This window comes from Schistocerca piceifrons, chromosome X, assembly GCF_021461385.2.
Source record: "Schistocerca piceifrons isolate TAMUIC-IGC-003096 chromosome X, iqSchPice1.1, whole genome shotgun sequence".
NCBI classification, from domain to species: Eukaryota; Metazoa; Arthropoda; class Insecta; order Orthoptera; family Acrididae; genus Schistocerca; species Schistocerca piceifrons.
The window spans coordinates 478892543-478905646 of record NC_060149.1 but is presented as its reverse complement, the minus strand read 5'-3'; the positions used below and the strand labels follow the sequence as shown (position 1 = coordinate 478905646).

The 13104-nt window shown below is 38.5% G+C and overlaps 1 protein-coding gene across 1 annotated transcript in view; it reads right to left on the bottom strand.

The window, feature by feature from the left end:
- Positions 1 to 350: 350 nt before the first annotated feature.
- LOC124722918 (formin-binding protein 4-like) overlaps positions 351 to 13104 on the bottom strand; it is a 252502-nt gene continuing 239748 nt past the window's right edge. The window contains exons 10-12 of the mRNA XM_047248071.1: positions 12443 to 13050; positions 4887 to 5291; positions 351 to 4770 (exon numbers count right to left, since the gene is read on the bottom strand). Coding sequence (XP_047104027.1) covers positions 4642 to 4770; positions 4887 to 5291; positions 12443 to 13050 — 1142 coding nt within the window. The 3' untranslated portion in view covers positions 351 to 4641. The remainder of the gene's footprint in view (positions 4771 to 4886; positions 5292 to 12442; positions 13051 to 13104) is intronic.

Here is a 13104-nt window from a genome sequence, read left to right as displayed (position 1 = left end):
ATTTCTTTTGTGCAAGTCTACCTATTGCCTTTCATGGGCAAAGGTCTCGGTCTGGCACACAGTTGTAATCTGCCAGGAAGTTTCATATCAGCGCACACTCCACTGCAGAGTGAAAATTTCATTCTGGAAACATCCCCCAGGTTGTGGCAAATCCATGTCTCCGCAATATCTTTTCTTCCAGGAGTGCTAGTTCTGCAAGGTTTGCAGAAGAGCTTCCGTGAAGTTTGGAAGGTAGGAGACAAGATGCTGGGAGAAGTGATGCTGTGAGGACAGGGCGTGAGTCGTGCTCGGGTAGCTCAGTCGGTAGTGCACTATCTGCGAAAGGTAAAGGTCTCGAGTTTGAGTTTTGGTCTGGCACACAGTTTTAATCTGCCAGAAAGTTTCATACCTAAGAGGTATTTAGGTCACTGTGCCCCACTAATGTATGTAAACATTATTGTAAATTTGGCCAATGTGAGCTCTTACACCAATCTGACTCCCTAAAACACAGTTACACGCACCTACTCTTTGATGAAAACAGAAAAACCGCACATGTAATACATAAAAATAGGTTTAAAATTGAGGTTGTTTCCATAACCACCTCTTAACATGTTTGGTACCTTCCTTATAACCATTGTCACTTACATAATGGCACTGTTTCATTTTCAGACGGTCTTTATTAGTATATAATATGAGTCACAGTAACAGCTGTGATGCAATATGTCATACATACCACCTGAAAATTAAATGATACCAATCTGAAAGCAACTGTGGAGATTAAGACTACACCAATGAAAGTGGAGGTGGTTATTGAAGCAATCGCAGTTTTAATCCCAGTTATCACTGATGTGGTACCTGCAGGAATAAAATGATAATGGAAGCAGTTCACAATGAACAAATATAAAAGTGAGATGAAATTTTTTACACACTAGTGTGGCAGCAACTTCCACTAAAATCAGACTCAGAAAGAAGCCCTAATTGGTTTTAACAAAATGAAGACATCAAATGTCTAGCAGATAAATGATTTTATGGAAAAGAATTGACAGTGAATCTGCCTAAAAGTAACCTGTATTTTTTCCCACAGAAGATATGAATGGTTATGTAATATTAGCAGAGGGACAGGAATAACAACTCCACAGTGTGCAGTATACTGAGTGCACAAACAGAGGAGCATATTTTAAATACAAAGACAACTGGCAGCCTTTGATAATACTTCTTAAAATCATAACATAAACTCTTCTAAATCATAAGAAACGTAAAAAATGTGTGACACAGCCACATCTTCACAATTGGTGGTATTTACATGGCTTACATCACTTATGTAAAACTCAACCCATAAACACAATCAGCAACACAGACTACCAATCAACACAAACACTAGTGTCCACAATCTCTAATTAAATGAACAGTGTGTGCAATTGCAAGGAAAAATAGGATTTCAAAGACAGTCTTCAGTAGCCTTCACAAATTATGTACCTAGAAGCACTGATAACAACAAATAAAATGTGAGGTTGCTCTGGCTATCCCTCTGAAGTACAGAATTATACATCCACAAAATGACATTATCATCATCTTTCACTATTTCAAGGTAGGCAATTTTAAGCCCTCACCTGCAGCCACGTCAGCATCACTGTCTGACACACAAAGAATCTTGTGCTTGATCATCTGTACTTTCAAGTCATGTCTATGTGAGAGGTTTGGAACAGAGTGATGACAACCAAACAGACATATGAAGGAAAAGTAGTGACTAGTACACTGAGCACAAGTTCACTATGTTCCTTCTACAGATAACATTACATCTGTAAATTTATCCTGAGTTACTGGTTTATTAAAACAAAGAAAAAGACTCAGAATATAGTGAACACAAATTGCAAAAGCTACATATAGTAGGTAAAATGAAAGCCGCAGCTATTCATGGATGATAAATCCTTGACACACAAATGCCAATTAATTTCAGTTAGAAAGAATGATAATGGCATAAAGTTTTGAAAACAGTATGAGTACACAGACTTCAGAACTTTCTTGTCGAGATTAAGCAAAATTAAGCAAAACAGATGGGAAAGAATGCTTAGCTACACAATTAAAATAAATAAATATGTAAATTACAGTAATCACAACAGCATACAAATAATGTTTATGATACTATATCCACCTCCTTAGCTGAGTGGTCTGCACACCTGACTGCCACACAGTCGGCATAGGTTGGATTTCTGGTCAGGTCGAAGATTTTCTCCATTCGGGGAATGGATGTTGGCTCATACTTATCATCATTTCATCATCATCAACATGCAAGTTGTCCAATGTGGCATCAACTGAAACAATTTGCAACTCGCCGGCTGAACTTCCCCATGTGGGGACTCCTGGCCATCGGTGCCATTTATGAGACAACAATACCACAAAAGGTCACGGAACAGGAAGTACGAAATCCATAAATGAAAATAGGCATAGAGTTTCTACAGCTTGAATGAAACTTTTGGCCACAAAAAGTATCGCTGTTATGGCATAAAAACCATAATCATTTTCTATGTAAGGATATTATAGAAAACTGCCCTTTCTGGAATCAATATTATAATGTATGACAAATATTGTTTGAGAAGGCTTGAAGTTCATGACTGTACATGAATACATTTACAACACAATGTTCTGTATAACATAATTTTTGCACTGACAACACTGTACTTCTAGAAACAATTTTTAAATCAAACAGAAGTGTGTCATTGTATCAAAAAGAGTTCTGTAATGGTGCTCTGGAGCACATAACAAAATATGAGAGTTCTATTATGGGGATTGAACAGGATGTGGGCAAGACAGAACTAAATGTGGATATTGTGACTGTTATAGTATGCATTATATACAACACTAATGAAACACCAATAAAATATCAATAAAGGTGTGCCAGAATATGTATTATATGTGAACTGTTGCCAGTCTCCTGTTGTCAAATCATTTTTACACTCTGAATTTTCATAATGGATCCATTGTAGCCCAAAGAAAACTGAATAAAGGAATTATTAATTTGGAAAACTCTCATGGAATACAATGGTAATCTCTACAAGATAAAGGAAACGAGACCTATTACACCATGTAAAATACTACTACTGTTGCGCAAATGAAGAATTCCCACCTCCCATCCCCCTTCCCCAATTCCTATCTTTGCCTTGATCACATGAAGTCAAGTTACATGTCAAATTCTTACCATAAAGAAGATAAAGTTCGTCACAGGATTTATTAATTACATAATTGATTTTCTATCAAGACTAAGTACGTAAAATGTGGAATTTGTGACGAAATCTAAAGATATTCTTGTCTCATTATTCAATGAATGGAGATGACAACTATGCAGAGAGTTGTGAAGAATTAAAGAAAAAGTTCAACAAAAATGGGCATTACTTTTGCTGTTCACAGTCTCTTGAAATACCAACTGTTATTAAATAAAAGTAGTCTGTGATACTTCAATTTGCAGTTAACATTTCTGTGGATGTATTCCTATGTCATAGAATGTGTTCTATTTGACTGTTAGAGATGAGTTGCCTGATAAGAAAACATAATGCTGTCATACAGTGTTTTACACCAGCACTGAAGCAGTAAGTATAATACCATCTGAGGAGTACATCTCCAGCTGAAAAATGGCATACTAGATCAACGGTAATCAAGAAAGTCTGGGATTATTTAACCTCCCATCTGCAATAAGTTTATTAGAGATGGGGTAAATGCCTAGATAAAGAATAAGAGCAGGGGGAGAGCACAAGGATGGGAATGGATAATTACAATATACTTTTCAAAGGAAATATCACAGCGCTCACCTGAAGCGATTTATGAAAATCACAGAATACCTAAATCTGACTGCCCAGATGACATTTTAATGTCACTTCTCATAAACTTTGAATCTAGATCCTTAACCCCTATGAGACACTGCTAGGTGGGTGTTCAGAAGGCCTGTCAGTACAGCCCACAACACATTTTGTATTTACAGAGTGGTTAAAAATATGAGAGAACTGCAAAAGTGTACTCTACATTAAAGAAGAATGAATGGCTAAGTGTGAAATTTTCCAAAGCATGAATCTACTTTCTTTAAAAAAAATCTTTGAACTGACATGTAAGACATTATTTTCAAATAAAGAAAAACGACAACGAAGTACAGCTTAGTAATTGTTCATGACACAGGAGAAATCTTGTACTGAAGGTTCATTATCTGTAGGCTATCTCACTTGGTGATGACGTTATGGGCACATAATTACACAGTACACTGATAAAATCTTGGCATGTGCAGCACCTTTCTGACGACAATACCATCTACTCATTCTTTTGTCAAACACTGCATAGCTTCATTCAAACACTCATTTATAATTATCCTTCTTGGTTTTATTATAATAAAGTAACAAATAAATCTTAAGAAAATGCTGTATGGTACAGTCAATAATACAACCTGAGTAACTAACAGACAAGTAAAATATCACAGTATATTATTTTTTTAAAATAAATTTACTTGGGTATCAAATTGTCTCAGAAAATTTTCACATCAAATGAAAACAGTTTGATATTCAAGCAAATTGGCACAGTTTGTAACAATATATAACAAATCAGTTATTTTCCAATTTTGTTATAAATGCTCCCTGCTTAACATTTTAGTAGTCCATGACAAAATTAGGCACAGAACATCTGTTATTTATCTTTGAGTTCATCACCAAGCTTTTTATAGTCTCTTCTAACTTCCTCCTGAAGTTTCTGCCATTTAGCCACTAGTGACGACACATCTTTCTTCTTTAGTGACAATCCTGGTGCTAATTTTGGCTAGACAGAAGATGAGAGAAATAAAAAATATTACATTTATGCATTGCAAAATATAGTGGTTTTATACGTAGTCTGCAGTTCCAGGTTAACAAACAGTAAACCAGAGTCTAATTTACCTTTTTCTTCTTTCGTACTTCTCCTATAGGCGCCTCTGACATTTTTCCTTCAATGTGGGCAGATACTTTTTGATATGCTGTGCTACCAGTAAGACCACCAACATTACTATTAGCACTAGAACTTGGTTCTATTGTGGCAGGGGCTATCATTGATTCCTTTTCAGTCTCACTGGCTGCACCTGTATGCTCGCCCATTTGGTGTTTTTCAGACGATGCTGTAACTGCGGTTTGTTCAAGAGATGCCAGGTCTGAATAGAATGAATCAATTTCTGCATGTAGAGAAGTCTTTTCTGGTGGTTTCTCAATGACATGTGCTGCTGGAACCACAGGATCTGCTACATATGGCATTGGTCCATATTCAACAACAGCATTTAAAGGGCATATGAGAGGAAGACCACCACCATGCTGTAACACAATTATTACTATTCAGTTAATGTTATAACACAGTGTACTGCAGTAAATAATGATCACTACAGATTAGATGTATAGATTCTAATCAACTAAAAATGCAGACACAAGAAATGTTAAAACAGAGTATCAATTGTGTAGAAAAATCCAGCAAAATAAGGCTTCCTTTCAGAAATGGTGGTATGTTTGTCATTATACATGTAATATACTCTAGAAGCACATGAGGAGCAGTCAAATGAAAACCAAACAATCACCACAACGTGACCATGGAATGGTTCCATTCAGAAGTAATCACCAGATGCATTAAGACATTTATCTTCCTGGGAGACAATTAATCTCATGCTTCAACACATGAAATACTTTACAAGAGTACAAGCTGATAAACTTGGCACTGCCACAGTATTTACTTATTCCAATCATCTACTCATCCATCTCCTCCTCCCCATTCTCACTGTCCATCCCTCTGTCTCTGTGCATCTCCTCCTCCTCCTCTTCCTCTCCTCTCTCTGCCCATCTCCTGCCCCCCTCTCTGTCTGTCCATCTCCTGTCCCTCTCCCTGTCGGCCCATCTCCTCAACCCCCTATCTCTGTCCACCTCTTCCTCACCCCTTCTCTGTCCATCAACCCATTATCATCCCCATCCTCACAGTATTTCTGCAGATGCGACAAATATTGCACATACACAAATATGTCTGATCGTTTGCTATTTTACACCATACAAATCCAGAGATGATGTTAAATTTATCTGTGGTTTTCAGCCATGTGGACTAATCTTAAGTACCGAAACATGTTGACAAAATTATTGGCCCATTACAGTGTTCATTCTTATGATCTGCTTGACACAATGAACGGCACAAATAACAGAAAAATTGCACTTCATGCTTTTAAAAGCATTCCAAGTAAACTAAATACATGAAATAAATACTAACAGGTCATTTTCAAACTTTTTCACATCACCTCTCCTCATCTACATCCCCACCCCTAGCGATAGTGGTGAACCTTAGTCCCACAGTATTTTTATACCAATAATAAGTCATGCAATTAAATAAATTTGTTTGACCTTGCTCTGTGTGTTCCTGAGTTATCTTTCATCTTCTTGTGGGAACACTTCATTGGTCTTGATCAGTATGTGTCCCTGTTGACGACTAGTCTACCTCTAACCATAAGCCTGCTGATGGCTAGTCTACCTGTAGCTGTCAGCAGAGACACATCTTCTGACATTGTACTATGTTAAATGTATGTTGCTACCTACTTATTATATCTCTTTGATGTACTTATTGCATACATAATGTTGTGGGTAGCATAATGGCTTTCTGTAGGTTAGATTGTAAAACACAGTTATGACAAAATGTCTAACTCTAAAGGTCAATGTAAACACTACTGCCTTGTACTAAGTGATCAAAAGATGACAGTTTAAGTTATTGAAACTAGTTATCTACGTACAAATAATTGTGATCAAGATTAATGAAGTGTTCCCACAAGAAGGTTACACAACTGATAACTACTGATCATTTCCTCCAGAACTGACAGTGTCTGTCAGGTCATTGTAAAATATCATGCCTGATGTGTCAGTTTTACTGCATGAAGAACGAAAATGTAGAAAGCAATAAACTTTTTTCCTTTCATCTTCCTGTGAAGGGTGTCAACAAGAAAAGTTTTAAAAAGTTTGAAATTATGTGTAAAGTATATAACAAGGTGCTCTTATTCTCAAATTCTGGATGAATATTGTCTGGGTATTTGTGAAAGGTGCACCCTTACCCTGACCCTCACTCCTGCCCTCATCATTTTCAGATGGTTCTTACATCCACAGGGCTTCTTTCCAGATAACAAGTAATGTGTGTATCAAGTTTGGTTGAAATCAATCCAGTAGTTTAGGACATGTTGAACATATGTCAGACATTTGTGTAAGATATAGAGATAACACAAAATAAAATATAGACAGGGGTAAGTGGACAAGACTTCTTAAACAAGCTAAAAAGCTTTGGTCCTCTGTAAAATTACTCAATGGAACAAATTCATCTGTCCCAATTCTCATCACGTATTGTGGCACTGAAACTGAAAAAGATATAATTTGGGCATAGATACTGTAGTCTGTCTTTGAAAATTGCTACACCAAAAATGATCACAAGTCATTTCCAACATCTGACCTCTGTGTGGACACAAAAATGTCAGATACAGAAATAGGGAAGCGCGGAACTGAAACGGAGCTTCAGTCGTCTGACACAGGAAAGTCGGTTATATTCTATATTGAATAAGCAAAGGAACTAGTTCCCCTTCTAGTATTAGCTTATCATAGGCCACAAGAGTAACAGAGCCTGCCATGTGGCTGAAAAAGGTGCAGGTCATTCCAATCTATGCGAATGGTTGCAAGATCAATGTGTAAAGGTATAAAACTGTCTCACTAATACCAATTTTTTATAGAATTATGAAATGTATATTGTGCTCATGTATGATGATTTTCCTGGAGACCAACCAACTCCTATGTCACAACCAAAACTCTTCTTGCTAGCACTGACTGTTCTATGCTTGCTCATGAGACCCTCAAATTGCAGCTGTGTGTCATGGTTTCCAGAAAGCCTTTTATACAGCTGTGAGCCATAACACAGTAAAAAAAAAAAAAAAAAATATGTCCATACGGAATATACAGGGTTATTACAAATGATTGAAGCGATTTCACAGCTCTACAATAACTTTATTATTTGAGATATTTTCACAATGCTTTGCACACACATACAAAAACTCAAAAAGTTTTTTTAGGCATTCACAAATGTTCGATATGTGCCCCTTTAGTGATTCGGCAGACATCAAGCCGATAATCAAGTTACTCCCACACTCGGCGCAGCATGTCCCCAACAATGAGTTCGAAAGCATCGTTGATGCGAGCTCGCACTTCTGGCACGTTTCTTGGTAGAGGAGGTTTAAACACTGAATCTTTCACATAACCCCACAGAAAGAAATCGCATGGGGTTAAGTCGGGAGAGCGTGGAGGCCATGACATGAATTGCTGATCATGATCTCCACCACGATCGATCCATCGGTTTTCCAATCTCCTGTTTAAGAAATGCCGAAAATCATGATGGAAGTGGTGTGGAGCACCATCCTGTTGAAAGATGAAGTCGGTGCTGCCGGTCTCCAGTTGTGGCATGAGCCAATTTTCCAGCATGTCCAGATACACGTGTCCTGTAACGTTTTTTTTGCAAGAAGAAAAAGGGGCCGTAAACTTTAAACCGTGAGATTGCACAAAACACGTTAACTTTTGGTGAATTGCGAATTTGTTCCACGAATGCATGAGGATTCTCTACTGCTTGGATTCGCACATTGTGTCTGTTCACTTCACCATTAAGAAAAAATGCTGCTTCATCACTGAAAACAAGTTTCGCACTGAACGCATCCTCTTCCATGAGCTGTTGCAACCGCGCCGAAAATTCAAAGCGTTTGACTTTGTCATCGGGTGTCAGGGCTTGTAGCAATTGTAAACGGTAAGGCTTCTGCTTTAGCCTTTTCCGTAAGGTTTTCCAAACCGTCGGCTGTGGTACGTTTAGCTCGCTGCTTGCCTTATTCGTCGACTTCCGCGGGCTGCGTGTTCAACCATTTCTTCGCTCACTGCAGGCCGACCCGTTGATTTCCCCTTACAGAGGCATCTAGAAGCTTTAAACTGCGCATACTATCGCCGAATGGAGTTAGCAGTTGGTGGATCTTGGTTGAACTTCGTCCTGAAGTGTCGTTGCACTGTTATGACTGACTGATGTGAGTGCATTTCAAGCAAGACATACGCTTTCTCGGCTCCTGTTGCAATTTTGTCTCGCTGCGCTCTCGAGGGCTCTGGCGGCACAAACCTGATGTGCGGCTTCAGCTGAAGAAAACTATGAGTTTTTCTACGTATCTGTAGTGTGTCGTGACCATATGTCAATGAATGGAGCTACAGTGAATTTATGAAATCGCTTCAAACATTTGTAATAGCCCTGTACATAAGTCGTTTGATTGAACACTTCATAAAATACAGAACTTGGCATGTTGTCCTTAATGGGGAGGCTTGTCAGAAGTGTAGGTATCATCCAGTATACCTCAAGTTAGTGTGGCAGAGCATTTTTTTTTAAGAATTTTAGAGTACAAGGTGTAAAATCAGCAACTGACTTGAAACATAAATAAATATAATTTAAATTCTGTAGATGGACAAAAAGATATGATATCATTAGACTACAGAAATAGTGATCAGACATTAGCAACAGTCACAACTTTCAAGTATCTAGGAGTATCTGTCTTGAGAGAATTTAAGGTGAAATGACCACATATATATAACAAAGGGGAGGGAGGTGCCAGACTCAGATTTACTGGATGGACCTTATTCAGGTGCAATGCATGGATAAAATATGTTTCTTGAATACTGTTCGTTGGTCTGGGACTGTTAAAAATCTGGATTAATGGAAGAAATTAAAAAAAAAAGCTGGGCAATACATCATGAATTTGATTAGTCAGTATGATAGTGGTAAAGACATGCTGAACAAACACTAGAGAGCGAAAGATGCAAGAAGAAAGTTTTTGTGAAGGGTCTTACTACCAAAATTCCAAGAGTCCATATTCCAAACTGAGTTAAGAAACATATTACTGCCTCTAACACACATCTTGCATAATGACCACAACGCTAAAATTGGGGACATTCAGGTTCTTACATAGGGGTACCAAGGGTTTTCTTCCAGTGTATCATCTGCAAAAGGAATAGAGATAAGGGGTGGGGAAATGATACTGGTACTCTACATACGCCTTACTGTGGTTTTCCCACTATATATTTACATGTAGGTGTTAATCTCCTACATTCTTAGGGAAGACCTTGGCCCACACTATATGATAATGACTACAATTAGAGCCAGGAATGATGGCGGTAGAGTTTAGGCTTTTCTGTACACCTGGCATCTCTCATCTTTAAACAGCCGATGAGTGTTTAGTAGTTTTCTGAGTGCTCTGATATGTAAGTCTAGGCCAGCATTAAAAGTGATTGTAATAAATTATTTGGTGAATTTTTATTTCATTTGATGTGGGTTGTCATGGTTGATGGTGGTGCTAAGCAAAAAATTCTCCATAAACAAATGAGGGGTATAATTTATAGGATACACATTTTCTTCTAGCCCCAAGCAGAAAACGGAGGACCTATCACAGGTGTTGCCGGGTCTCAGGAATGCACTGAAGAATCAAGTGGCATCAGCTTGAGAAAATCCATTGCAGTGAATTTAATTTATCTGTCCAGAAAGCAAATTAGTGTTCCTCACTCATGCTGAATTGCTGAATTTTGTAATGTTTCATAATCCCCATGCAAAAGTTTATGAAATTAATTGTACTGAACAGGAACATAGACATAAAGTTTTATGTTTGCCACCATATCATTGCCAGTGGAATCCGACGGAACTCAAACAGGGGCAAGTGAAATGGTATGTTGCAGAATGAAACACAACATTTAAAACTGGTGACAAAGAAAGGCTTTTGCATGAATCTCTAGACAGCAAAACCCCTTCAGCATGGGATGAATGTGTTTGGCATGCAGGATGACATGGAGAGATAAATTTTAATTGACAATGTGCTTGATCCTATTGTCATCACTCTAAGACAACGTAAATCAGACACCAACATTGACTGCAGAGATATAGATGATGACAACTGCAGTGACTGAAAGCAATGGAAAGTAAGGAACACAAACAATATTTATGCTGTCTTCTTTGTTTTTATGGCTCTTCCACAGCTGCAGTTTTACTATAATACTAAGACATATTCTATCTCCAGCAACTGTAATAAAAGTCTTATTTAGAACAGATGCATTTTGCTTTATCCTGATGTTTCTTGAATGGACAATATTTTGGTTCCTACATTGCCAAGCCACTTGATTTCTGTCATAGTTTTGTCCATCGTTGCTGCGGGAATATCATATTCAACATTTGTGTTAAATAACCTATATTTTAGCAATTAATTGCTGTTTGTGTATGACAGACACACAAACACAAAGATGTTTGATTTTTCAGCACACAGCATTTCACTGACTTACAATATACTTCAGTTTTTATGTTTTTGTGAGTCCATAATTCACTTTTGTGTACTTCGTCAATTATGCTCTGGTCAAAGTACTATAAAATAGAGTAAAACATGTCTTGTCTAAATAATATTTTTTATTAAAGACAGAATATCTTCCAGTATTACATATAATATTTTTGTAATATTTAAATTATTCCCTTGAGAATGTTATGCAACATGGCAACATGTAATGTGTGGCAGACTGTGTCTAAGTTGGCAGTAGTAAACATTGCACATGACCAGCACAGCAACTGTAAATCACAGAAGATAATCAGACAGTTCATAAGAAGCCAGGTGATGATGAAACATGGAGTCCAGTGCGGTAGCCATCTGTCCATACACATAAGCATTCATACTTTCACGTACGCTGATGCCCACGGTGAAGCACAAAATGCAACTTGCTGCACCAGCCAACATTGTGTATTTTATTCCTTTTGTTCCAATCGTATTGTAGAGGTAGTTATGTGGTGGTGGGGGCTTAACTTTCTCCACTGCCTGCTACCCCCTAATGACAAGCTTATGAAGTGTTTGGTGCCTGCGCCTGTCGTTCGCAACTGGAAACACTGCAGTCACCCCCTGTGCCTTTACATTGTGTGGACCTGCATGGCCTGCCTTCGTTCATGGATTCAATTATAATCAAGGCTGCTTGGTGACAATGACATGACGTCTGAGTAGAACTGTCTGTGCTAATGACCATGTGACACACATCACCAGTATCTTCCTTTCCTTATCTCTTTCTCTCACTATAGATCCTTCACCTCCCCCTGTACTATTTTTTCTGCATTTCCCCTTGTACCATTCTGTTTCCTAAATAAGTCTTATTTACTGTTTTACTGTTTTTACGTCTATGAAGATACATCGCAACTGACCACAGGAAGAGGCAATGAGCACGATATGGGTACCTGGAACATATGATACTTACTGGGCTTTTGAAAAGGGAGGAAGGGTGTAATATTTCATCAGCGACTGATGATGAAATCATTCATTCATTCACATCCCCCCTCCCCCCCCCCCTACGCCCCCCACCCACACGCACACAAAATATTTTTAAAAAGCCTTTCAAAAAAAGTACTGATTTACAAATAATCTTACCATATAGGCACTATCATCTGCATACAGTTCAGCATGTGATAGTACAGTTGAGCTACTGCGTGATTCATCATCTTCTATCATCTCTTCACCATCAATGTCTGTATAATCTTCAGTTGTGGGATCATAACCTGGCATGATATGGGCAGACTGTACATAAGAAGTAGAAACAGATATACATGGTGGTGGTGGAGGAGGAGGTGGTGGTGGTGGAGGCGATGAAATAGAAGGAGGGGGAGGTGTCGGTGGCAATGGTGGTGGTGCAGATGCTGGGGGTGGTGGTGATGCTGGGGGTGGTGGTGGTGGTGGGGGTGGTGGTGGTGGCGATGGTGGAGGAGGAGGAGAAGTAGGTGGTGGGGGTGGAGGAGGTGGTGGGGGAGGGGGAGGAGGAGGGGGAGGGGGACCAGCAATAATATATGGGAGCTCTGGATGATCAACTCCAGGTGGTAAAGGCTGAACCCTACCATCTCCTTTCATCACATCTGTTCGATGATCAGGTACTGATGACTGCACAGCAGTGGATGAATTCTCTGCAGGAAGTGGTGCTTGGGTATGTGAAACATGGAGTGGAGCAGAATCTGACAACTTATCACCGTCATCTGAAATGCCATCTGCAAATAAATACAAAAACAAATAAAGTTGTAGCTGAATTATTCTCTCAGTAC